This window comes from Pan paniscus, chromosome 8 (genome assembly GCF_029289425.2).
Source record: "Pan paniscus chromosome 8, NHGRI_mPanPan1-v2.0_pri, whole genome shotgun sequence".
In the NCBI taxonomy this organism is placed as follows: domain Eukaryota; kingdom Metazoa; phylum Chordata; class Mammalia; order Primates; family Hominidae; genus Pan; species Pan paniscus.
The window spans coordinates 58,882,001-58,909,926 of NC_073257.2; the positions used below are offsets into that span (position 1 = coordinate 58,882,001).

The 27,926-nt window shown below is 41.6% G+C and overlaps 2 protein-coding genes across 10 annotated transcripts in view; one reads left to right on the forward strand and one right to left on the reverse strand.

Moving 5' to 3' along the window:
• TIMM23 (translocase of inner mitochondrial membrane 23) overlaps positions 1–27,926 on the forward strand; it is a 253,508-nt gene that overhangs the window by 33,564 nt on the left and 192,018 nt on the right. The window contains exon 7 of one of the 8 annotated variants that reach the window (XM_034930409.2): positions 169–704. The exons of the other annotated variants lie outside the window; for them this stretch is intronic. Coding sequence (XP_034786300.1) covers positions 169–284 — 116 coding nt within the window. The 3' untranslated portion in view covers positions 285–704. Of the gene's footprint in view, positions 1–168; positions 705–27,926 lie in introns of those variants that run through there. 8 annotated transcript variants of the gene reach the window in all.
• Positions 2,053–27,606, reverse strand: NCOA4 (nuclear receptor coactivator 4). 2 transcript variants are annotated; one of them, XM_003811807.4, is made up of 10 exons: positions 27,411–27,606; positions 13,428–13,582; positions 12,035–12,175; positions 11,763–11,851; positions 11,356–11,464; positions 10,461–10,550; positions 9,794–9,937; positions 7,172–8,155; positions 6,360–6,500; positions 2,053–3,558 (listed from the first exon to the last, which is right to left on the reverse strand). In XM_003811807.4, the coding sequence occupies exons 2-10, from the start codon at positions 13,566–13,568 to the stop codon at positions 3,553–3,555; spliced, it is 1,845 nt and encodes a 614-aa protein (XP_003811855.1). In that variant the 5' UTR covers positions 13,569–13,582; positions 27,411–27,606; the 3' UTR covers positions 2,053–3,552. The 2 variants fall into 2 exon arrangements, with proteins under 2 accessions (XP_003811855.1, XP_063463742.1); XM_063607672.1 differs by lacking the exon at positions 2,053–3,558 and having other exon boundaries at positions 3,584–6,500; positions 27,411–27,568.

Sequence of the window (27,926 nt, forward strand, 5' to 3'; positions counted from 1 at the left end):
TTGAACTCCTATCCTCAAGCGATCCACCCACCTCGGCCTCCCGAAGTGCTGGGATTACCTGAGCCACCGTGCCCAGCCCATTTCACAGTACTTTTTATTTAACCCTATCATGCTAGGGCACTATGCAATATACGGCTATTTCATTTTCCTTTTGTCTCTGTTTCCCAGGTGGTCTTCGAGGGATAGCACGAGGTGGTCTGACAGGACTAACACTTACCAGCCTCTATGCACTATATAATAACTGGGAGCACATGAAAGGCTCCTTGCTCCAACAGTCACTCTGAAGATTTTGCCAACTCATGAATGGAGGACACTTCAGTGGTCATCTAGATCATTTTATAAGACAGTTTGGAGTTATTCTCTCTCTTCTACCTACAATTAGTTTGAAAAATTGGAGATTTTGATTTGCTGTGATGAAAATCCTGGATGGCTGACCAAGACTGGCACTTGTTCCAGCCATTAGTGAGTTGAAGCCAAAGCCCTTTGGGTGACTCACTGAGTACCATGGTTCTGTTCTCCTCTGGAGAAGATCTTGCACGTATCTGTTTTCCTCCCCCATGAACTAGAAAACCACTTACTCCCAGAATTCAGGTCGTGCTTGTCAGTACTATATCACCAAGTCCATTCATTTAATGATCCAAAACTGTAATGTTGCACTGTATTCCAAATAAAGGGTAAAAACAGAACCAAAGTTATAACTCCAACACACATAGTGGTTGTCTCAATTTAAAAGTATCTACCTGGGTATAAAGTGAAAGGTACCCTTGGCATTTTCTGTCCCAGTGGGCAAAACAACATCTTCGTGTTTGTGTTAAAATGAGCTACTTGGTGGCCGGGTGTGGTGGCTCACGCCTGTAATCCCTGTACTTTGGGAGGCCAAGGCAGGTGGATCACCTGAGGTCAGGAGTTTGAAAATCAGCCTGGCCAATATGGTGAAACCTTGTCTCTACTAAAAATACAAAAATCAGCCGGGTGTGGTGGGTGTGCACCTGTAACCCCAGCTACTCAGGAGGTTGAGGCTGGAGAATCACTTGAACCCAGGAGGCGGAGGTTGCAGTGAGCCCAGATCATGCCACTGCACTCCAGCCCAGGTGACAGAGTGAGACTCCATTTCAAAAAAAGAAATGAGCTACTGGTGGCATTCACCAATAGAGCTGGTACTAAACCACCTCAAGGTATTTCAGGTCAGCCGTTAGACTAGCATGCTACAACAATCTTTCCAACAATCCTGCTTCATTCCATACATATTAACTCACGCCTTACTAGGAATAATTAAGAGCCAGGTTTTTTTTTTTTTTTTTTTTGAGACAGGGTCTCTGTTGCCCAGGCTGGAGTGCGGTGGTGCAATCTCAGCGCACTGCTGAGATTACTTGAACACCTCCCGGGTTCAAGTAATTCTGCCTCAGTCTCCCAAGTAGCTGGGATTCCAGGCACTTGCCATCATGCCCAGCTAATTTTTGTATTTTTAGTAGAGGCGGGGTTTACTATGTTGGTCAGGGTGGTCTCGAACTCCTGACCTCAGGTGATCCACCTGCCTTGGCCTCCCAGAGTGCTGGGATTACAGGCGTGAGCGACCGTGCCTGGCCAAGAGCTAGATGTTTTTCAAGGAAGCCTTGGGAAAACTAAAGGACATGAGACCAAATTGTTAAATTTCTGAGTTTGTTTTCTCATCCACCATATGAAGTTAATCGTGTATAATTGCACTACAGGTTATACACATAAATATTACTGTATTAAATACCTTGTGGCTATATGATTGGAGAAAGTAGACTAGGGCCTTTTCGGATGCATCTAGTAAGAGGAATCCAGTAGAAAGGCACTGAATCTTGGCTGAAGTCCCATAGGTTTTTTTTTAATAGATGTGAATAGTTTTTATAAAAGACTGAAAATGGAGGTTAATATACCTATTGTTTGCTAATTTTTCATAAAATACACTGATGTTATTTTTATGTTCAAGCTGTTTCTCAGCTGGATTACTAACCAAAAGTTACCACGTTATGTGGTACCACACCACACTTGTGACAAATAGTTTTACAAATAACACGCAACAACTATGGCTGTTATGCTTTTAATGGAAGCAGATACAAAATTCATCAATGCAAAAGAATGTTTTACATACTCATTAACATAGTGATTAATGTAAATTATATTTTGACTTGTAAAATACAGTGTGTTTGGCCTCAAGAAACTACAGAGCTGCAACTCAAGATAACTGGAAAGGCTCCTCACATTGTTTTTGCCCACCACCTTTATATAATACTCCTAAATGATATCTGGGGAGGGAATTAAAAAATAATACAAAGCTCTTTTCAGCTGTGGTTCAAAGAACTCTAGTGAAGCTGTATGGCAATGACATTTTGGGACCATGAAGTTTCCCCAGAAGTATTTCCAGTAAGAGGCAGTTAAGAAGCTTAATAGTTTCAAAGTCTGGAAAGCAGCAAAGATATCTTAGAGAAAACATTATAAACCCCACTTCTCTCCTACACAGACATTTTAAAGCATGGACGTAACTTTAAGGAGACTGAGAAAACATCAGTAGTTTTCACAAAGCTTCAACGAACACCCCAAGGCACAAGTGTTGAAAACGGCCTGTTCACTAAAACGTCACTTTTGGAGGTACAGGTATGCTGTGCTTGCAGTGAGAGGATGACTTTATCCCTACTTAAAAGCACCAGGTGTCAAGCTCAGCTTCCATTTACACAGGATGCACCAATTATCCCTATAATAGTGACTGTTTCAAGTACTATACTACATTTCCAACATGTCTTTTGCCTATTTGCTTAGTCGGTACTGGGGTTCTTTTAAGCCCCATAGGTCTGTAGAATATTTTAAAAGGCTAGAATTACCTCAAAAATGGTCTTGAAATAATACTGAGTCCTTCTAAAGAGCTCACTGGATATTTTAATAACATTTACAGAAAGACAAAATTTGCAGTAGCTGAGTTTAAGTGAAGAATAATGTAGAACGTGGGCTAAAATGTTTCATAATTAATGTCAAAAATTGCCAAAATTATTAATATATATTTTGGTAATCACTATTGACCAGGTTAAATTTTTTGTGCAAAATACACTATGTATTAATAGAACAGGAAAATCATTATTTCAGACCACTAACAAAAGAAAACCCACAGCAAGAGAAGCATCTGTAGGGCAATTAAACGTTAGGGAAGTTTACTAGCTTTAGAATACATCAATATACTTCGATAAACAAGAGTGTTTTAATGTACTTTTAGTAACGACCCAATCTAAGGAGCCTTGGAGGCTTGTGAAAAAGACGTCCACAAAGATGCTGCATTTCTAGTGTGGGGTGAATTAAAATACTTTTGTAAGAAGGAGGGAACTGAATCACCTCAGCATGAATAAACAGCATTTTTCTTTTAAACAGTAACTCATAATCTGATGACTCACTTTGCTTTACTAGTTCAAAATTAGGCAGGAGAAGAACTAAGCTAACTGGTCAGACCCAGAAACACAAAGATTTGGCAAGCTGCAGTCACTCAGCTCATGATGTGTGATAATCAGCAGAAAGGCTGCTCAACTCTTGTCCATTTCTTCACATCTGTAAAGAGACACCCACAGATGATAAGTTACTTCACTGAAGAATAAAAGCAAATTCTCCCTGCCTTAAAGCTCTGACTCATTTCCCAATACAGGTATACCCTTGTTACATTGTATTTTTTACAAATTAAGCATTTGTGTCATGAACTGTGCCCATTAAAGATGGTAAACTTTTCATCAATAAATGTCCTGAATGCCCACCAAACAGCCTTTCCCCATTTCTCTTCTCTCTCCTCAGGCCTCCCTGTTCCCTGAGACAAAACAAGATTGAAATTAGGCCAATTATTAACCCTACAATTGCATCTAAGTGTTCAACTAAAAGGAAGAGTCCCCATCTCTCACTCTTCTTTAAATCAAAAGCCAGAAATGATTAAACTTAGCAAGAAAGTCATGTTGAAGGCCACGGGAGGCTGAAAGCTGGGCAGGCCTTTTGGACCAGCCAAGCTGTGAGCACAAAAGCAAAGTTTTTTGTTGTTTTTCAGCTTCTCATTCTCTGGCTGAAAAGTTCTTGAAAAAAACTAGAAGTGCTGCTCCAGTGAACAGATGAATGATTTAAAAAGCAAACAGCCTTATTTCTGATATGGAGAAAGTTTTAGTGGTCTCGATAGGAGATCAAACTAGCCACGACATTCCCTTAGGCCAAAGCGTAACCCCAGAGTAAGGCCCTAATTCTCTTCAATTTTATGAAGGCTGAGAGAGGTCAGGAACCAGAAGTCATGTTTGAAGCTAGCAGTGGTTGGTTCATGAGGTTTAAGGAAAGAAGCCATCTCCATAGCAAAAATGCAAGGTGAAGTAGCAAGTTATCCAGAATATCTAGCCAAGATCGTAAATGAAGTTGGCTACACTCAACATTTTCAGTGCAGACAAAACAACTTCCTATTGGAAGAAGCAGTCATCTAGAACTGATAGCTAGAGAGATTAAGTGAATGCCTGGCTTCAAAGGACAGATGGACTCTCTTGTTAGGGACTAACACAGCCAGTGACTTTTTTTTTTTTTTTTTTTTTTTTGAGACAGGGTCTCCCTCTGTCAACCAGGCAAGACTGCAGCAGAGCTATTATAGCACACTGCAGCCTTGACCTTCCAGACACAAGATTCTCCCACCTCAGCCTCCTGAGTAGCTGGGACTATAGCATGCTCCACCATACCCAGTTAATTTGTTAATTTTTGTACAGACAGGGTCTCTGTATGTTGCCCAGGCTGGTCTTGAACTCCTTGGCTCAAGCAATCTTCCTACCTCTGCCTCCCAAAGTGCTGGAATTGCAGGCCTGAGCCACTGCACCTGGCCACTGGTGGCTAAGTTGAAGCCAGTGCTTCAATCCTAGAGCCCTTGAGAATTATGCTAAATCTACTCTGCCTGTGCTCTAGAAATGGAACAACAAAGCTTGGATGACAGCGCACCTGTTCACAGCATGGTTTACTGAATATTTTAAGCCCTCTGTTGAGAACTACTGCTCAGAAAAAAAACATTCCTTTCAAAATACTACACCCATTGACAGTGCACTTGGTCACCCAAAAGCTCTGATGGAGATGCAGAAGGAGATTAATGTTTTCATGTTTGCTAATAAAACATCCATTCTGCAGCCTATGGATCAAAGAGTAATTTCAACTTTCAAGTATTATTTAAGAAATACATTTTTTAAGGCCCTAGCTACCTAGGTTCCTCTGATAGATCTGGGCAAAGTAAACTGAAAACCTGGAAAGGATTCACCATTCTGGGTGCCACTAAGATCATTCATGATTCATGAGAGGAAGTCAAAATATCAACATTAACAGGAGTTTGGAAGAAACAGATTCCCACCCTCATGGATGGCTTGGAGGAACTCAGGACTTCAGTGGAGGAAGTAACTGCAGATGTGGTGGAAACAGCAAGAGAAGTAGAATTAGAAGTAGAGCCTGAATATGTGACTGAATTGCTGCAATCTCATGATCAAACTTAAACAGATGAGCAGTTGCTTCTTACGGATGAGCAAAGAAAGTGATTTCTTGAGATAGAATCTACTGGAGAAGATGCTGTGTATTGTTGAAGTGACAACAAAGGATTTAGAATATTAAACTTAGTGGATAAAGCAGCAACATGGTTTGACTCCAATTTTGAAAGTTCTACTGTGGATAAAATGCTATCACACAGCATCACATGTTAGAAATATTTCGTGAAAGGAAAAGTCAATCGATGCAGCAAACTTCATTATCTTATTTAAAGAAACTGACAGCGCCATCCCAACCTTCAAGCAGCTGCCATCCTAATCAGTCAGCAGTAATCAACATCAAGGCAAGAACCTCCAACAGCAAAAAGATTATGTGTTAATGGCTCAGATGACCATCAGCATTTTGTAGTAATAAAATACTTTTTAATTGAGGTATGTACATTGGTTTCTTCTTAAGACATAATGTTATTGCAGACTTAACTATAGTGTATTATATACAACTTTTATATGCAATGGGAAACCAAAGTATTTGTGTAGCTCACTTTATTGGGATATTTGCTTTACTGCAGTGGCCTGGAACCAAACCCACCTTCGAGGTAGGTATATAAACTACTAGAATCCACATGGGATCTGAAAATTCCCAACGGTTACATCTTGAAAGTTCATTTTGAAGTATGCCTAGTTAGTTCATAAAGCAAATTCAATTAAAATACATCAACTTTTTATGAGCTCCCCCGTCCCACCCTCACTTGCCTAATATACATACTATTAAAAGGGATATGGTTCAGTGAGCCAAGTATGACTTCATATGTAAGACAAAACATTTATTTTATAAATAGCTATAATCTAATTTTCATGCTGGTGGCATGTACCCACCTGTAGAGGAGTTCGATATAACCACTTCTCTTTATCAACTTTAAGCTGCATACAGGCAAAGAGATCACAAACTGCAGGGAGGCCATAATGGTCTGGGGGGAAGTTATGTTCCTCCTGTAGAGGTGAATTAAGTAATACTTCCTGCAATAAAAGAAAAGAGTAGGTTGCTTCATGAAAACTAGGAGGCATGAGACCAACTTATCTTCCAAATAGGGTCTACAGAGAATAATTTAAATGTTGGCCATTCTCTGTAACAACCAAAAACAAAGGTGACAATTGTTATTTCTACCCCAAATATTTTCCATAAATAGCAATAAAACAGGCTAGATTCTTTTCTTTCCTGAAGGATGGGGCTTAGGCCTGGAAAATGCACAAAAAAATCATAAATCCTCCATTCCAAATTTAGTATTTAACATATTTAAGGATCTGGCTGGCCGGTTTGCAAGGTTTGGGATTATGAAATATAAAACTCTAGGCTGGGCGTGGTGGATCACGCCTGTAATCCCAGCAGTTTAGGAGACCAAGACGGGCAGATCGCTTAAGCTCAGGAGTTCAGAGACCAGCCCAGGCCAAAACCCCATCTCTACCAAAAATACAAAAAATTAGCCAGGCATGGTGGTGCACACCTATGGTCCCAGCTACTCAGGAGGCTATAGTGCGGGCAGGGGGACGCCTGGAGCCTCAGAAGGGGAGGTTGCAATGAGCTGAGATCGCACCACTGCACTCCAGCCTGAGTGACAGAGACCCCATCTCAAAATAAATGAATAAATAAATAAAACTCAAACCAGTGCTATTTTGATGTTTATGCTCACCTGGGCCTTCTTTCGAAGCAGCCACTTGTCTTCTCCAGAAGATAACTGGCTGAGGTTGCCCATCTTCTTTCCTGGCAGGACCCAGTCAGCTTTGTTAAAGGAACACCAGGAAGTGTTCATGGGGCTTTTAAACTTCTGTTTGCCAGCTCTGTCTTCAGTACCAGGCACTTCCTTGGGACTTCCTTCTTTGTATGGGGGCCTGATAAGCCACTCCGACAAGGGGCTGTTCTTTATGACTTGGAAGGAATCAGCAATCCTAGAAGGAGTCATTGCCTTTGGTGCTTTAGTTTGTTCTATTACTTCTTTTCTAGGACAGAGCCACATATTCAGGGAATCTTTATGCTTCTCAGGCTCAGGTTTGGGTTCCACAGGCATCCCATTTTTATCCTTTCCTTCTTTCTTCAGAAGCCACTTATACAGAGCCTCCTTCTCACAATTCTCATCACACACACACTCTGCAAAGCTTGTGCAGGGCTCATTGGCTCTGCACACCTCCTCTACCTTACATGAGTCCTGATGGTTCTGGACAAGCCAATCCTCTGTAACCATGCTGGGGGTGGACAATGGTTTCTTGGCCTCCAAGTGGTCATTCAGGCACTTCAGATTGCCCAGGTTTTCAATCTCCACACCTTTGGGCTGGTTTCCCTGACAGTTGGTACAGGAGTCAGTCTTGACAAGCCAATCATTCACATTATAGGACTGGAACAAGAGCTTAAACTTCTCACTGGTTTCACGACTGCCATTCTCAGGCTTCCGCAGCTTATGGGATTCCTGGGGAGTCACTAGCCAATCTGATAGGTCCATCTCATCTTGATCAGGAAGCTCTTGATCTCCAACCTTTTCCATTTCAATGGAGAAAGAACTAGTAGTGGAATGGCTGTTACACTTTTGATAACTTGATTTTTCACTCTTGAGGAGCCAGTTTTCTAAGCCCTTTAGGTTTCCCCCGACATTATTGAAGAAATTGCAGGCTCTGGAAGAAGTCTACACAAAAAGTACACAGTATTAGTTTGCCAGAACAATTATGACTGCTTTGGAGATTCTGTCTGCACTTTTTTTTTTTTGAGACAGTCTCGCTCTGTCACCCAGGCTGGAGTGCGGTGGCACAATCTCAGCTCACTGCAAGCTCTGCCTCCCAGGTTCACGCCATTCTCCTGCCTCAGCCTCCCGAGTAGCTGGGACTATAGGCGCCCACCACCACGCCCGGCTAATTTTTTTGTGTGTGTGTTTTTAGTAGAGACGGGGTTTCACCGTGTTAGCCAGGATGGTCTCGATCTCCTGACCTCGTGATCCGCCCACCTCAGCCTCCCAAAGTACTGGGATTACAGGCGTGAGCCACCGCGCCCGGCCCTGTCTGCATATTTACTGTCTTGCCCAGTGTTTTGAAATTTAAGTACACAAAGCCAAAAGGCAAGGGATTTCTCTATTTAGATACTCTTATCTGATAGAAAAGGGTGTAATATGCCTTTACAAATAAAGCACAAAAAATAAGCAAAGGATATGATCAGGCAAGTCATCAAAGAAGCCTAATAAACATGAAAATACTTGGCCAGGCGCGGTGGTTCACGCCTGTAATCCCAGCACTTTGGGAGGCCGAGGCAGGCAGATCACAAGGTCAGATAGAGACCATCCTGGCTAACACGGTGAAACCCCGTATCTACTAAAAAATATGCAAAAAATTAGCAGGGTGTGGTGGCAAGCGCCTGTAATCCCAGCTACTCAGGAGGCTGAGGCAGGAGAATGGCATGAACCCGCAGGACGGAGCTTGCAGTGAGCCGAGATCCCGCTACTACACTCCAGCCTGGGAGACAGAGCAAGACTCGGTCTCGGAAAAAAAAAAAAAACGAAAAAAGAAAATACTCAACCTCCTTACTAATGGAAGAAAAAACAAAAGCAAAATTGCTATTTTGTGTCAAATTCAGAGCAAAAAACCTAAATGACTATTACTCTTAGGTTTCAGGGAAGCAGGTACCCTGAATATTCTGCTGGTGAGACTATAAACTGTTGGCAACTTCCTGGGAAGCCAAATTGGCAATATGTATCCAAAGTCTTAAAGGGTAAGCAGAATTATAATCTAGGAATGCAATTTCTAGAAATGTACTCCTAAGGAACTAATCAAGAATGCATACAAATAATTGGCTCCTGGATGTTTAGGGAATCCTTTTTTATATCCAGAAAAACTTGAATTTAAATTACAGCCAATCAATTATATACTATTAAATACTTTACAGAAGAAATTAAATGACAGAGAAATATGTTAATGTTATCCTGGTGAAAAAAAAAAATCTACTTACCGAAACAGGACTTACAGAATGGTTCTTTTAAAATATGTATGTATAGAAAACTGAAGTATATAAATACTTCACTTTTATTGTTACAGTGTTTTTCTCTTTGTGTTGAGATTATGGGTTTGTGGGCTTTTTTAATATAAAATTCTTTATTTTTAAAATTTTCTATGATAAAGAGTTCCTTATTTTCTAAACTTTCTATGATGAAGAGACTATTAATAAATGTTTCCAGACTGCAACCAAAAAGTTAACAATGACACATAGTACTACTGATTAGTAACTAACTCCACCTACTGCTGTGTCTACTGTAGAAACAATAAAAGCAGCAACAGACCTGACTGTTCTCCAAGGTCTGCTTTTGGGTAAGCCAGTCCTGGGGGTTGGTGCTGGGTATGTAAGGAGCTTGATGACCACTGGCAGGTTTGCTTCCAAGGAGCCATTCGCTGAAAGGGACAGCTACAATACCGGATGCTGACTTCTGTTAATCACAAAACAAGGAATGTCAAATGCAGTAGAAAGTTCACCAGAAAAAGAGAAGAGCCACTCTCTAATCTTGGCTTGCCACTGACCCTGGGCAAATCATGTGCCTTCCAAGAGCCTCAATTTTCACAATTATAAAACAAGAGACACACAGCTGATCTCTAGGGCTCTTCTCAACTAAAACATATAGAAACCTTTATTCACATTGCCATTCCTTTAGAAATAAATCATCTCTACAAATTATAAAGAGGATTGCTCACAGAGAACCAGTATCAGTAAGACAGCTAATGATAATTTCCTGTGAAATGATTGATAATTACTTTTTCTGTTAATCAGCCCCGACAAGACATCTAAATTTCTATTTGGCATTAGGTCTCAAGGGAAGCATTCAATTTCATAAACTAACTCATTGCCACTGGTGCCTTTTTACAAATACTAGCATTTTTTTAATGCTATATAAAAGCCAAAGGAAGTATAAGCCAAGTAATGACTCAATTACCAAAAACAAAATGATATTTTACCTGCTCTGGCATGGAGATACAGCCTCTCTTCTCCAGGAAGGGCCCAATATTTGCTGAACTAGCATGAGCCATCAAGTGCTCAGGAATTTGCTACAAAATAGAGATAATTTAACCATGTTATTTATGCTATGCTGCCAAAAAAGTGAAATTATAATTCCAAATTTCAAAAATGTTAAAGCATTACCATTTCATTAGAAATACTGTTCACACTAAATTCCATGACTTACAAAGTAGTTATCAAATTTGAGAATACTCTACCACATAACTATTATATAAAAAATCTTTACCAGAATTGGTTGTATTACCAGTTTTAACAAGACCCAAACGTTTCGTTCTTTATTAAAAACTATTCAAGCCATAAATTTTACAAAAAATATGTCAAAAGTATTTAGAGAGATACATGAGGCATTCCAAAGAGTATCACTGAGTGTGTACTACATTCCAAGAACTACCAACCTAGGCAACTTAATCAGAATATGAATTTTTTTTTTTTTTAGGCGGAGTCTCACTGTTTGTCGCCCAGGTTGGAATGCAGTGGCACGATCTCAGGTCACTGCAACCTCTGCCTCCCAGGTTGAAGCGATCCTCCTGCCTCAGCCTTCCAAGTAGCTGGGATTATAGGCGCCCAGCTAATTTTTTTGTATTTTTAATAGAGATGGGTTTTCACCATGTTGGCCAGGCTGGTCTCGAACTTCTGACCTCAAGTGATCCGCCCTCCTCGGCCTCCCAAAGTGCTAGGATTACAGGCGTAAGCCACCACGCCCAGCTGAGAACATGAAATTTTTGAAGCTAATCAAATTCTCAAGAAAGTCACTATTCATAGCAATTTTTTTTAAGACTAGCTGTGAGGCCACAGATATGAGAAGTGCCCAGTGAAGCATATGAGATTACTCACGATGGTTTTGAGAGACCCAAATGTGGTGATGGTCTGGCGCAGAGTAATTGTGTCAGCTTCAAAGAGCAGGACAGTTGAATCTTCAGGCTTAAGGGTCAAACTGCCCAGTCTGGGGAAAAAAAAACAAAATTGGCTATTTTTAAGGAATATCTGTTTCATCAACTTCATCTAAAACAAAAGCCAAATTGTGAGTAATTTTAAATGATTACACTTCTCTAAGAAACTCAACCAAAGATAGATGGCTTATTCATGTATCAGCAAGTATAATATTAAATACATGAAGCAGAATGATCTTATCCTAGCAACATAGAAGTTAAATATAACACAAGCAATGAGTTACAAAATCGACTTTCTTTTAAACCAAAGTTAAAGAGTCAAAAGTTAAAATACGCAAAAAGGGTCATTACCTCTCCAGGCACACAGAGACTTGATTGGCTAGATCTTTGTTTTGGGTACACTCCAGTTGATGAGTAAGACAATTGAACTGGCCCAATAACTAAAAGAAAAATGAAACCAACTAGCCACAATGACACCAAAAGCACCAGATATACTCAAGTTACCAAACAGCACTTGAGATTAAACTTCTATCTGATCTATATTAACACTGCATTACAAGGAAGATACTCTCTGGCAACCAGAAGCCATGCTCAAACCAATTCTAGCCATGCAGTCACCTTACCGAGTAGAGCTGCTGAGCCTGCTGTTGAAGTGTCTCCTCTTTAAGCTGATAAATAAGGTCCACCTGTTCATACAGCCACACCTCACGGCTTCTAAGACATTCCAGGTGACGGCTTATGCAACTGTGAATCTGAGCTTTGACCTAGGAAACACATACATGTTAGCTTCCTAGTGTTAATCCCAAAGAATGATGTTTCCCAAAGAATAGTGAGTTTCTAAAACTTTTTTTGGGGGGTGGGGTTGGGGGGACCACAAATCCTTTTAATTATCCAATGACATCTATGAAGTATCTCCCCAGAAAAAATGTTTATTTTCAAGATTTTGCCTATAATTTCAGGGTTTAGTGTTCCAAAGCCCACGAAAGGACCCACTAAAGCCCTATGGACCCCAATTTAAGAATCCTAGCCATAAAGGCATACCTAAACTCTAAAATCCTCCTTCAATACCCAGCCTTCTAAGAGGATTAGGTTTAATTTGGGTGTTCTAATCAAGAGAAAATACAAGAATGTACCAGGAAATACTGATCCCCTCAGTTTTCCACATAATTTAAAAACCTACGGTTTTACAAGTTTATCAGCAGAATAAAGACAGAGTATTAACTTAATAGCTAGCCCCTTATCTCTTTTCTCACCCCACAGAATGAGCGGTCCATTTACAGCAGGCCAATTTAGTAAAGAGATGTGCCACCACATGTCAACAGCTAAAAGACCATTAGGGTAGACAATTTAAGTAAAATTATAAACTAATATTTCTGGAAGCATAAACAGTGATTCAAACAGGGCTAAATATAAAAATCCCAAGGGAAAAAGTCAAAACAGGCCATAAATTATCCGTGACAATATACATAAGAAACTGTATTTTAAAACACATTTTTTTCTGTTTAATAAAGTTGTGTTTCAAAGTCATGTAATACTTGGTCTAACACACACAACAACAAAACACTACTGGAACCAACAACAGATTTCACTCTGGCTTGCCCTAACAGATAGTCATTTACAGAACAATGCCATTAACCAGCTAAAAGATGACGGGGAGGATGCTCAAGTGCATCCTTCATGCAATCAAGAGGATGCAGCTGAGAGGATACTGCTCACTCATTTCATATTTTTACTGGTTACAGTGCCTGAGGAATCACACAGAGGAGTAATCAAAAATGCATGCTGAATAGGATTTTCTAGAATGGCACAGGGTTTTCCAGACTCTTCTAGCATCTGCCTTATTTCCCCTTGGGATGAAAGGCACCAGTATATCAGGCAACTGACGGGGACCAAGTAGACCACGCAAGGCATGGGGTGAAATTTTTTGCTGGCACGGAGAGACCAAGTCCTTGGCCATGCTCTAATCAGCCCTGTGTCAAGAGTCCAGACAACAGAAGAGAAAAGCACATGTCACACCTCTCGCAAGTTATCTTTAATTTGCTGTTCAGCCCGGAGAACTCCACCAATAGCAAGCTCCAAGTCCCTCCGTGCATCACTACACCTCAAAAGGGGTTCTCTATTACTGGAGCTGCCACTCTGGTCTTGGAAGGTATTCATTCTCCTCACTGCTCCTTTAAAAGAAAAAAATATATATAAATAGCACCATAATTACAACCAAAAACCACCTTTCGATCATCCCTCAAATGATCATTCCAGCCAACTCCCATTACTAACTACTTAGATTACTTTCCAACACCAAACCTAGCACATAAGATACTCTTAATAAATATTGTCTCCTCCCTTCCCTCTACCACTGTTCCTGCCATAAAACTCTATAATCTACTTTAGTGACACTTTACATGTGAATAGCTATTTCTGGAAAAATACACTAATTGTCCTGAATCAAAGAGCATACAGTGTCCTGAAAAGTTAAAAGAACATTAGAATATCATTTTCTATTTATAACACACATATAGTCATATGAGGCATGTGTTCCTCTTTGTAGATTTAGAGATGAAGACTAAAAGGTACAGAAGGATCTTTGATTACTTTCAAAATAAGCTGCAAACAATCAAGTTTAGAACACTGTTTAGAAGACGGAATTTTTAATTTCCCCCTTTTAGGTAGAACTTTTTTTTTTTATTTAGGAAGAACTTAAGAATGACTTCACAGCTAGGAAGTTCTCAAAAATATAACATAGGGCCGGGCACGGTGGCTCACACCTGTAATTCTAGTACTTTGGGAGGCCAAGGTAGGTGGATCACTTGATCCCAGGAGTTTGGGACCAGCCTGGGCAAAATAGCCAGACCCCGTCTCTACAAAATATAAAAATTAGCCACATGTGGTGGTGTGCACCTGTAGTCCCAGCTACTTGGCAGGCTGAGGTGGGAAGATCACCTGAGCCCAGGAGGTCGCAGCTGCAGTGAGCCGTGATTGCACCTGCACTCCACCCTGGGAAAGAGGGTGAAACTCTGTCTCAAAACAACAACAAAAAAGAATATAACAGATATAGAGATACATGTTTTATATAGAGAGAATATATGTAATATATAATATATAAAAGAATGTGCATTATATATAACAGATTATATGTGACAAAATGATTTCATGATTCTCATATAAAGGAGACACAGAAATTGGTGTGGGTAAATACAGAGTTCTCTAAGAAGCTTGGGTTTAGGAGCGAAAGGAAACACAAATGGGAAGAACAGCATATAATGATAAAATGAGACTGTAACACATGAGTGTCATTAAAGCCATAAAGTAAAACTTAACAAAAGCTACTGGAAGAACAATGACATGATTTTTAAACACTGAGAAAATGAGAGCAGTGATTACTAGAGCTCAGAATAGGTTCACTAAGCCTTGTGATACCAGTTATTTCCTTTTGGATTGTTTTACTAAACTGGCAAGTCAAGGTAATGCTGTAGACACAAAGGGATGACAGAAGACTTGTGGCAAGACTATATGTTATCACTGTGGACAAAGTGAATATCAGCTAAAGAGAAGCACAATTAAACTGAATAATAAGATTATTTTTTACAAAATACTCAAAGGATGACAGACTAAGGCCAGTTTGTAAAGTTTTGAGAGGCAGATCCCTGTTTTTCCTAATTACCTGTATGAAAACACACAAGACAAACATTAAAGCTGGAGGTAACATGGGGCTGTGACAGAAACAGATCCCAAAACAATCTCTACATAGCTGTTCAATCTTACAAAACAAAATGTAAGTTTTTTCACTTTAATTAGGGAGGGCAAGGAAGAGAATAATTCCTTTTTAAAGGGTGGAAATCTTTAACCGAAAGTAAATTCTCTATGAATTCGCAGTGTGCTGGGTCTGTGGGAAAAAATAACTTACATACTATTTGACTACATTTACCAAAAGTATAGTGTTTGTCACAGGATTAGCCTGTTCCATGTTTATTAGACTAAATTCAAAACTTATTTCTGAGTAACACGCTTTAGAAGAGGACACTTAGAAAAGGGAGAGAGGCCTCAAAACCATGAAAAACTTCTCCAGGAAGGAAGGCTGTTTAGCCTAGATAAGAGACGTCTCCAGGAGGACATGATTACCATTCTCAAGTATGTGGAGACCTGTCAACTAGAAGAATTAAATTTGTTTGGAACAGACATAAGGGGGTAAAAAACATTAATAGGAGGCATGTTAGGCAATATATCAAATAACTTCCTAACAGTCCTGAAAGCAATGACTTTCTTGGAGAAGCCAGCTTTGGGGTGAAAAGTGGCCTACCCAGTGTAGAGTCCTCCAAGTGGCTGACTGCCCATTTCAGACAAAGGAACTTTGCCAGGCCTTGACTGCATCTTTAAGACTAAGTTTAGGGCCAGGTGCCTAGCTGAAAGCTGGATAGAGACAAAAGTGGTGAGTTCTTCCCTCAGAAATAATGTATTCTGAGGGAAGTGGGAAGAGCAGCAAAACAAACTTTCTGTACACTATCTCAGCAAAAGACTCGGATTCAGGAACTAGAGTTTCCACAAGAAACTGAACAATTCGGGAAATTTTTTAACTTCCCCTTGCTGATTTTGTTTCGTCAGTCTCTTTTCTCCATAATCATCTATTAAAAAGAAAGGGCTGCCTTAATTGGATTTCACAGAAATCCCTGTGGAAATTTTTCTAACCCTGGACACACCAACAGTGGTTACTTTGCAGCCTCCTTTTGCATGCCATAAGCTGCCTGTGTTAGGCAGAAGCATTAGTGTGCACTTGGAACTCACTGCAGGGACTATGAAAAATACCTGTATCACATGGGTGAAATGCCGGCTCCGATTTGGAGAGCTGGAGCGTGATGGGCTGCTTCACTTTGCACTTAGGCCAGTCATGCAAGACCTGTTTAGCAGTCTTTCAAATGTGTTACCCAGCCTTCTTCACCTGTGCCAAATTTCCCACTTTTAGCTTCTCACCATTTGTGTGGAATGCCACAATGCCTGGCACAGTGTAAAATTGAATCAATAAAATTAAATTGTTGCTTCACAATGTCAAAACTCCAGAATTCCAGAACATACGGGAGACAAACTCAAATACATACAGTGCTGACTGTATTACTAGATTCCTAAAGCAAGTCCTCTCAATTCAATCACAAGTATTAATATTACACAATAAGAGTAGAATACAGCAAGAGTTCACACATTGGACTTTGCCCTTATCAGCTATAGACAGAATGTAGGATGAGATTTAAAAGTTACAAAACTGATTTTTCCACACACAGTTATCACATTTTTTCAAATTAAAAGGAGTGTTATCCTTCAAAAGTCATCTTGAGAACTCATCTGTCAGCCACGAAGAAAATCTGTTTCATTTCTTTATGGTAAGTCCCAGGATGCTTGCCCCTTTGCTGCCTTTGGCTCTCTCTGTCCCTCCTCCTCCCTGTGGCGCAGTTAGAGCACTGTCAGCTTTCAGAGCCCAGATACCAAGAAAGGAGCTATGCAAAGGCTTGCCCTCTTGCACTGTGATGAAGAGGAAGCCTTCAGAGCGGAAATGAAGAGCCCCAACCATGGGCGAATTCAAATCACAATGAGCCTAAGCCAGCTGTACGAAATGTTACATCCAAAGAGACTTGTATGAGGTAACTAGTTCACATGGCCATTTTCAACAGTTATTCACCATTTGTTTCGGGTTCAAGAGCCAGAGTAGCAAGCATGACCGTTAAGAGGTCACTCTGGAGTCTGACAAACCTGAGTTCTGGCTGTGTCTCCAAGCTTGAGACCCCTGAGCTAGTAACATAATCTCTCTGGGCCTCAACTTCCTCAGGAAAAAGGGAGACAAGGATGGTAGCTACAGAGGGGCTGCAGTAAGGTTAAAGTGAGATATTATATGTCTACCGGCACTTAGCCTAGCGCCTGCACACCGTAAGCCCTCCACATTGCAGTGGTTATTGTTATCAGGTTTAGCTGACAGGCTGTGAACAGGACCTGACAGAATCCTTTAGCCATTTATCAGGGCTATGACCTTGCACCATTTGCCCTTGTGGAACCTAACTTCCTAATTCATATGTGAGGAATATAGACTCACAGACTTAGGGGTAAGGAGGTCGTGCTTATTTAATAAATATTAGATTTCCATCTAGTCTTTCACTATACAGCACAGCAAAAGGCAATCTTTTATTTACTCCAAAAACTCAATAGTCTAAATCCTCTAATATATACCAAGTATGGATATTTTTGACTGTTTTCTTACCTGTAGAAAGATTGGACCAAATCAGCTCTGATCCTAATATTCAAATCAATAAAAGATTACTAAAAATGTCTTTTTATCTTCACCATTGTAATCCAAAATATTGCCTTACCATCTTCAAAAGAGGACTGCCTTAAATGTTTATGTTTTGAGACAACATTAAAAGTTTAAGTGCTTTCTAAAACTTCCCTGCCTCTAGTATCCCTGTCCTAAATTTGGGGGTGGAGGAAGTAGAGGAGGAGGAAACACACATACCCTTCAAACGAATAACAAAACCTGGAGTTTCCTCAACGAGGAATTCTTTAAACTATATATGCCATGCTTACACAATGCTTTGCACAAATCTATTTGTGAAGTCTGAAGATCATGGCACCAGGATTGAGCAACTAACCACAAATGAAGTGGTTTATGTAATGAAGCTAAGTCATTACTATATGGCTTAACCATAAAATTTCCAAAGAGCTTTAACTCTTGTGACCCACACAAACTACAATTTAAAGCTGAAAAATAGCTCCTCACAAGCCTCTTTAAAAAAATAAAAAATAAAGCTGGAAAAAATATTGGTCATCTCTTTAATATAACACTCTCATTCTACATATGAAGCCACAAAAGCCCAGATAGTTTAAGTGACCCATCTGAAGGGCCACAGCCAGAAGGGGTAAGATTTGGGTTTAGAACTACAGTTCCCAAGGTCTAGTCCTGGGTTCTCTCTCCCAGATGAGCTTGTTCTTCCTTTAGTGTATTATCACCTGTAAAGTAGTTTTACTTGCCAACACTAGTGATTAAAATTAACATTCCAATGGATTACTATTGAAATAACTTCCGTTAAGATTTTCAGTCAATTTTCATAGTCCTCAGTAAATTATAACCACAATTGTTCAGAATCTTCTGCCTTGGATAACACTAACAAAAATAAACAGTACTGGCCGGGCGCGGTGACTCACGCCTGTAATCCCAGCACTTTGGGAGGCCAAGGTGGGCGGATCACCTGAGGTCAGGAGTTCGAGACCAGCCTGACCAACATGGAGAAACCCTGTCTCTACTAAAAATACAAAATTAGCCGGGCGTGGTGGCGCATGCCTGTAATTCCAGCTAATCGGGAGGCTGAGGCAGGAGAATCGCTTGAACCTGGGAGGCAGAGGTTGCGTTGGGCCAAGGTCGCAGCCATTGCACTCCAGCCCGGGCAACAGGAGCGAAATGCCATCTCAAAATAAATAAATAAATAAATAAACAGTACCCTTGTATGTCATGATAGGCTCAGAAAAACCAAAACACTGCCAAATACCAATGCAAATAGTTTTGATTCAACGTCTGTATCACAGCCACTCCAGGCTTCATTCGTCTGTAAGAATGAAAGCTCAGACTAGATCATCTGTAACCTCACCTTCCAACTCTCACATTCTCTGCCCCCCTTGCCACCTGCCCCTGCCCCTCCAAAAACCTCTACTTTTTACTTATTTGCCTGGCATCCTAGTCATTGCTAAAAGGCCAAGCGCAGCATCTATCCACAGGATACCTATGTGTTCTATGAGTACTACATTCGAAATACTAACTGAACAATTTGGTTATCTTTGATGAGACAACCTGCATTAGACCGTCTGTAAAGCTTTTAGTTTAAAAAAATTATGTTAAAAAATATTTTGCAATTTTACCTTGAGACTTTTTTCACTTCACCCGTTCTTTCTTCCGTCTTTTTTTTAAAGGTTGGTTTTGGTTTTTTTTTTTTTGTTTTGAGACGGAGTCTAGCTCTGCCGCCCAGGCTGGAGTGCAGTGGCGCGATCTCACTGCAAGCTCCGCCTCCCGGCTTCACGCCATTCTCCTGTCTCAGCCTCCCGAGTAGCTGGGACTACAGGCGCCCGCCGCCACGCCCGGCTAATTTTTTTGTATTTTTAGTAGAGACGGGGTTTCACCGTGTTAGCCAGGATGGTCTCGATCTCCTGACCTCGTGATCCGCCCGCCTCGGCCTCCCAAAGTGCTGGGATTACAGGCGTGAGCCACCGCGCCCGGCCTAAAGGTTGTTTTTTATGCAACTCATTAACTCAAGGATTATATACATCTTACCCTAGCCCCAGCCCATTTTAAATTCCTTATCAAGACAAGCAGTTTCTGAAATCCAGAATCTGGTTCTCTGTAATCTTTTTAAAACCACACAAACAAACGTTAATATCGCAACAGATTTAAAATAAGATAATAAATTCACTATTGAACATTTTAAGATTTAACACTTCAGAGTTTACTAGGCTCAGATTTGTCCACCTTTATACAAGCAACTGAGGGCAATAAATCCCAGCACATCAATTTTCTAAAGTAGTAACTGAAAACCGACCGCAAGGCATTTCTAATTCGAAAGCAAGGCATTTCTAATACGAAAGCAACAGTGACTCATGCGGCTTTCTAGACTTCCCAAAAGCCCTTTCCAAGCGGCCTCAGGAGCCCTTGCCCTCGCCCCGGTCGCCGATTCGCACGCAGGTGTGCAGTCAGCCGCTGCGACCCGGCTCCTGCCCGGCGCCAGCCCTGCAAGGCTACCGGCCTCAAGGGCTCCCGCTACGGCCCCTGGGCTGCCAGACGTACCTCACAGGCCAGGTCACCGACGCACCAGCTGCCCGGCAAGCGACAGGCTGCTTTACCCCTGACCCGAGTGCGAAAGGTCCCTGAGCCCGGGCCTCGCCCCGCCCACGCGTCACACGGCAGCTCCAGCTCGCCCGGGCCACTAGCGAGCTGGAGCGCTCAAGCCAAGGGCGGGGAGGAGCGGAAAACTCCGCCCATTGTTGCCCTGCTCCCAGCCAGTCCCCGCTGGCGCTCGCGGCCCCCCTGCAGCTCCCTCGCTGCTGGGCCTCCCCGCTAGACGCCTGCTGCCCCCGCCCGGCCTCCCAGGGTAAGGCCAGCTAGAAGGACCTCGGATGGCACCTGGGGCTCCTCTCCAGCCTCTCCTCTCCCCACTCGCTCCACCCGATAATGGGCCCAACTCAATGAGAATTATATATGAACTATAATGAATTACATGAATTAAAATGTTTAGGACAGTGCCTGGCAATATAGCCCTACCTACCTGTGACTATCATGCTTATGGTACTTCTAGCTTTCCCTTTTCTCCAAGATAATCCTCATAGCCTGCATATGCAATCAGGCCAAAAGATGAAATCTAGACAATGTTGTAATTCTATTACCTTTCAGTCGATTTTTTGAATGTAAAATACTTGCTGTTGTCTATGCATATAAAGCTGTTTTTGTTAATAGTAAGAGTAAAGCAAAATCACATGAGAAACACCAAAAGGGAACACTAAGGAGCCATTACCCTAAATTAAGTATCCCTTAGATTTCAGATGAACAGAGTGGAAGTGCCTGCTTTGTCTGTGATGCATACAATTTCTGGGACCCCAATCCAGGCATTCATTATCAAAAATAAGAAAATTTCTCCCTAATTCCAAAAGCCCTCCTTGGATAATACATTTCGTAAAGACACAAAAAAACCAGACATACTTCTGAATGACTAAAGTTACAATTTTATGGTCCTTTGTACTAATTTACATAAATGGCAACAAAGAAGGAATTCTTAAGTCTATTAAAATATAACTCATGTCAGGAACTTTCATCTATTTTATGTGCCTCTGAAAAATGGCTGATCACAATGTAAATACAAAGAAACTTTGTTGGCCATCACCTACTTAACCAACGGTCTCTGTTCCCTCTCTAAAAGATCCTGACCAACGCCCCAGCACAGTAAAGTCTTCAGCTACTCCCCTATGTATACGTTCACTGAGTTTCACAGTTATATTCGTGTTTCTCCTCAAGCCAGCTGTAGCTGTTACTATAATGATGTGATTTATTAAATATTACATAAACATAAAAAGACTAAGGATAAAGAAAATCACAAAAATCTAAAATTCTGCACTCAGACCACTTTACGTGTAGCTTTTTACTCCCTTATGCTTCAGTATTTGCCCTTGTGTCTTTATAAAATGTTTAGGTTCTAAAGGGGAAAAATGCATAAGGTATTTTACCTCTCTTCTGCTTCAAGAATTTCTATGCTGTCTCAAAACAACAACCAACCATCCCAAGTAGATCATCTCATCTAAAGCAGCGTAGCTCTCCTATGGCTCCCCATTTGCCTACAGGATAAAGTCCAAATTTCTTTTAAAGGCAATAAGGCTCTTGAGTTAGGGTTCTCCAGAGAGATGGAACATTATATAGACAGACATAGATATAGACATAAAGATATATACAGATATAGATATGAGAGGGGATTTATTAGGGGAACTGGCTCATGTGATTAGCAGGCTGAGTCATCCCATGACAGGCTGTCTGCAAGCTGGAGACCCTGGGATGCCAGTACCATGGCTCAGTCCAAGTGCAAAGGCCTCAGAACCAGGAAAGCAGATGGTGTAACTCTCAGTCTGAAGCCAAAGGCCTGAGAACCCAGGGGGCCAATGATACAAGTCATGAAGCCCAAAGCCTGGGGAGCCTGGAGTTCTGTTGTCCAAAGACAGGAGAGGAAGAATGTATCCCAGCTCCAGCAAATAGATCTGCCTTTTCAATGTTTTTGTTCTCTCTGGGCCCCAGCAGATTGGATGGTGTCCACACACACTGAGGGTGGATTTTCCCCACCTAATCCACTTGGATTCACACCCTAATATCCTCTGGAAACAGACACACCCCAAAATAACATTTTACCAGGTTTCTAGATGTCCTTAATCCAGTCAAGTTGACACCTAAAATTAACCATCACAGCTGTCTATTTCCTGGCCTCACTCTGACTCTCCTGCTGTCTCCCAGAACAGCTCCCACACTCTAATCTACTGGACAGCTTTTCTATGCATAGGATAGTTTGGTTTATCTTGTGCAGCTTGGCTATGCCAGTTCTGTCAGCAATGCCAGTCTCTCCTCTTCTCCCTACCTATCTGCTTTTCAAGTCGCCATCACTAACTACAAAGCCTTTCCTGACTGAGCACCTCACTCCTCAATACTTTTGGCCAATAGAGTTGGCTGCTCCCTCCTGCATTACCACTGTAATCTGTATGGGTTTCCGGCAGGACGCTTGTAACATATGTTACCCTATTGTTACATGCCTGCCTCCTTAGCCTGAGGGCTCCATGAGAGAAGAAACCATGTCTTATTTATGAATTAATAGCTTTGTACATCCTAATACTAAGCAGACAACCTGGTATCAGTACCTTGTCATTACCAACCGTTCACATTCTATGTGTGCCACTGAATCGACATAAAGAGAAGAATGTCCCTGGCAATTGTACAATGCTTCACCCTAAATTCAACAGAGGCCTAAGACATTTTGGACAAATGGATGAATATATGATAAATTAATGTTTAGGTTCAGACTAGCCACAGTAAGTATGGTATAGTTCTGCTTTAAACATAGATAATCAACTTGATGTCCCACTAAGGCCTGTATTAATGCAGGAAGGTTTTTTCAGAGAAAGAAAATGTTTCTAGCACAACTATTACTTTTGGCTTTTTTCAAACAAGACAAAGCTGGCAAGGGTGTTGCCACTGAAAGTATGATCCCAGAATAAGTGCTGAGATAGTGTCTTTCCTGCTGCCAGAACCACAAAGCTCAGCTTCATGGATTCACACAAATAGCAGCAAGATTGTGGGTTAAAGGGGACACATTTACTGTATTTTACAGCCAACTCTGGATTTTTTCTTCAGAGTTGGCAGTACCACAGAAATTCTAACTGAATTTCAAGTTGAATATTGGGGGGACTATATTCAACCTGAAACTTCTTGCCATAATAGAGTCAAGGATAGGAAAATATGTTAACTTACCTACTATCACAGTAATAATGCCATTTTATCCTGATTTTATATGGCAAACACTTTGTGGTTCTCCCCATAGAAGCCAACAAGTGATAAAATATTAACATTTTCCCTCCTTTAAAGCCTAGAGGACTAACAATAATGCCAAAATAAAGCTCAAAACACACCTGAGATTATCTTCTTTTGAAAGCTGAAATTGTCTCAGTATTAAAAGACTTAACTTCTCACCCATGACCAAACTGACAACAAAACCTTTTAACCTATTTTGTGAGCTACTCACTACTTCACTGAACCAAACTGCCATATTTGTAGAGCACTTAGGTAATGCTGCATAAGAGGAATATTAAGCCCCAAAGGTGCCCCCAAACACACTGCTAACCCCAAAGAGGAACATCTTGATTAATCAAGCCAAGCAAAATTAGGGATGACAACTTAGGATAAGAATGACTAAGAGTGTCCGGGCGCGGTGGCTCACGCCTGTAATCCCAAAACTTTGGAAGGCCGAGGCGGGCGGATCACGAGGTCAGGTCAGGAGATCAAGACCATGCTGGCTAACACGGTGAAACCCCATCTCTACTAAAAAATACAAAAAATTAGCTGGGCGTTGTGGCGGGTGCCTGTAGTCCCAGCTACTCGGGAGGCTGAGGCAGAAGAATGGCGTGAACCCGGAAGGCGGAGCTTGCAATGAGCGGAGATCGCCCACTGCACTCCAGCCTCCGCGACAGAGCGAGACTCCGTCTCAAAAAAAAAAAAAAGAATGATTAAGAGTGTAGAGTCATTCATATCAGAAGTTAAGCATTGCAATGTTATCATTTAACAATCAAAGAAGATAAGCTAAGAAGGACAATATGGCAGCTCCTCTAACTGACATGCATGGAGATAGTATTAATGCCTACCAGCTAGAGCAACAGTGGTCAACTGGGCCCCCATTCCAGCCTAGACCTCCACATTGTTCATGTGTGTTCTATGTTGAAGCAATGTGTCCAGACATAACTATATGAAAACAAAGTCAAGATGAAAACCTTGGATGAAAATTTTAAAAGGACTAAAAAATAGCAAGAAAAGTAATAAAAAATGCCATGGCCTTCTACAGTTCTTCCATGAAACTGAACTTAACCCAATGCATACATACTGGTTGGGTGGTCTGTTATTGACACTTTAGGCTTGCCTTTGCAACCTAACCAGTATGTGAACAGAGGCAGTGAATTCACTGCTGATTTCAGTACTGCTTGAGAAAGTGCTCTCTGAACCAGCAGCACATTCCACTGTATATCCTAAAGAGTGACAAATCTTCATTTTCTGAGGCTAGGTATACTTTCTTGGAAAGATCTGATGACTAATATATGTAAAGCACTTAAAATAGTGCCTGATGCACATTAAGAGCTATAGAAGTATTACCTATTTTTATTACTTTTAGTCAAAGAACAGGATATAACAAAGAAAGACATAAAGTTCATCAATTTCATTACCATCATCTCTCTCCAGGACTCTTGCAGAAACCTCATGACTGCTACCTACTCTTCCCCTCTACCCTTACTCTTCTCCTCCTGCTGCTCCTTTAGCTTAACAAGGATGCTTGTGCCTCAGGGCCCTTGTGCTTTCCTCCAAGTATCCTCAAGCCCAGGCCTTCACTTCCTTCAGGTGTCTGCTCAGAGGTCATCTTCTCATTGAGGCCATTCCTCACCATCTTTTATTTTTAAAAGTCTTGCCTCCAATCCCCCTTAATATGCTTTATTACTCTCCATAGTACTAACCACAGTCTGGCACGTAGCAACCATTTATTTTCTGATCTCCCTTCAGAAAACATACTAGAAGGTAAGTTCCACATGGCAGGGACTTTGTCTTTTTGTTCACTGTTGTATAGTAGGTGCTCAATAATTAATTACTGAGTAAATGAATTCAGTAAGTATTTACATCTAGTCTACTATGTGCCGAGCCTTTTTTTAAAAAACTCACTATCTCAATTAGCCCTCATAAACCATTAAAGTGGCTATTATCATCACCATTAATTTAAAAAAAAAAAAGCAGACTTGACAAGGTTAAATATATTACCTACAGTCACAAACTTCCAAGTAGAAGAGCCAAGATTTAATCCCAGATCTGAGTCCAAAGTCCCTAACCACACCTGGTATGTTGAAGGAATCATTAAGTATTAAGGTATTATGTATTCATCCAACAACTATTTATTGAGTACCTAAACTGACACTACTGTGATAGTCCCTGAGAACACAATGGTGAGCTTGCCACCTAGAGGAGAACTCGTGTCATAGATTCACCAACCAAGCAGAAAATACTAATTCTTTGAAATAAGAGACTGAGTTCAAAGTCCATCAGCAGCAGCAATGACTGGCTCTGAATGCTAACGCTATGTGAGGGAAAGTATTATAAAACACTAACTTAGGGACTCTCAACCGGGGGAGGGATATGTGTCAGGATATCCTATGGAGTTTTATTAAACCCCTACACCGGATCCTGAGATTCTGGCACAGCTATACTGATTTAATAAAAAAAAAGGGGGGGGGTGAGGGGTACTATGTAGTTCTAAAATATCTTCTCTCCCTTTGAGAAGGACATCTTCCTCCCCTTCCATAGCTCAACATGTTTTTCCATTTCCGAAATGCCTGTTTGCACAAAGGTAATAATGTAATTGTAGAGATTTATTTAGATAAAAACTACCACAAAACTTTCAAAGAGTAGGATTTTCCTCAGAGACCCAAGGACAAAGGCTCCCTGGAAGGCAGGAAAGGAGAAAATGAAAGGAATGTTATTGTGCTGGACTTTACATATATAATCTCATTTACTTATCTGAACAAATCTGCAAGCTAGCAAATCTTCAAATGAGAAAACCAAGTAAATTGCCTAAGCCACTGCATCCTTAGGGTAAGTCTTTCTCAAACGGTCTCAAGTATTTTAAAGTTTGGAAATGTCACACTAGGATCGCGGTATAGAACTGGGCCAACTATGACTTCCTGTGCCATCCTCATTCCAGTAAGTAACTCAAGAGTCTCTATAAACTTAGTTCCAAATTACCAAGTGCGTGGTGGAAAGCAAGCTAAGTCCATCCAAAAGGCAGTTACTATGGTGAACCCGACCCTGATTAGAAAGTGACACAAAAAGGCACAGTTAAAAGTAAAAAAGCTCTGCCTTTGGGGTCAGACAAATTCAGCACTCTGACTTCTGTCATTCTACTTCTGCCATTCTTGATGGCATCATTCCATGTTAAATCCCGTGCCACGTAAGATTATGATTATTGTTTTCCCCACAACAAGAATTTAGTTCCATGAGAATTAGGTGTCCATTTTTTTCATTGCTATCCTCAACATCCTGAACATACAGGCACCAAATAAATGATTGTTGGTGGAATGAACCAATGAATGAGCAAGCCTTACTCTTCTCAGCTGTAAAACAGAGATAATCAAGCTACTTTTCGGGATTATTGGGAGAATTAAATGTGACAGTATGTGTTTGGCACACAGAGGGCCAAAAAAACCCAATATCTTCTTTGCATTTCCACCTGACAAGCTAGAAATGGATTATGTTCTGTGCCCGTCCGGCAAAACAGACCTCGCCTCGCCCCACATCCAAGCAAGAGGCGAGAGAAACAGGAAACTTGGAGCTGTCACACCTAAAGAGAGGGGAAGGCCGGCGGGGAGCAGGAGGTGTCCGAGCCGGGTGTGAGGAGGGTCGGGGAGGAAAGGACAGGCCCACGGCCGGGCACGAGGAGGGTCGGGGAGGAAAAGACAGGCCCGGGCCCGGCGTGTGGCGGGAAGGCGAGAACGTAGGCCCGGGCCCGGCGTGTGGAGGGAAGGGGAGAAGACAGGCCCGGGCCCGGCGGGCAGGCAGGAAGAGGTGCCCGGGCCTGGCGTGTGGAGGGGAGGGAAGGGAAGGAGAAGGCAGGCCGGTCCCGGTGTCGGTCGGGTCGGGAAGGGGCGGACAAGCCCGGGCCCAGCGGGCCAGCGGTCATCGAGCCTCCACCCGGCCCACAGCGTTCTTACCAGGTCCGAGTGCCTCTCCAGGCGATCCGAGGAGACCTTGGGTGGCTGAGACACGGCCCCACACTAACCTACGGCCCAAAGGCAGGGTTCTCGCGACAACACAATCTTCCTCCCACACCTCTCGCCATACGTCTGACAGTCTCGCGAGATCTCCGCTCCGGTCAGCTAGAAGCCCCTGACTGCCCTCTAGGAGGCGCAGAGCGCAGGCGCACACTCCTTCCCCGCCCTTGCAGTGTCCTTTAGCCCTTCGTGAATAAATCGAAATTAAATGAAGCAAATGCTTTTTTGAAGGCAAATTTGGTGCCAAGGACCATCCTAAGTGATTCAGATGGCCTCACAAGGTAGATATTATTTAGTTTGAACATTCAGATGCAAAAATGAATATCGTAAGACACAAAAGGCCATATGTTGTATGATTCCACCTTTGCCACATTTGTTTTTCTAAGGATTGAGTTAATAGGCCGGGAGCAGTGGCTCACGCCTGTAATCCCAACACGTTGGGGGCCGAGGCGGGCG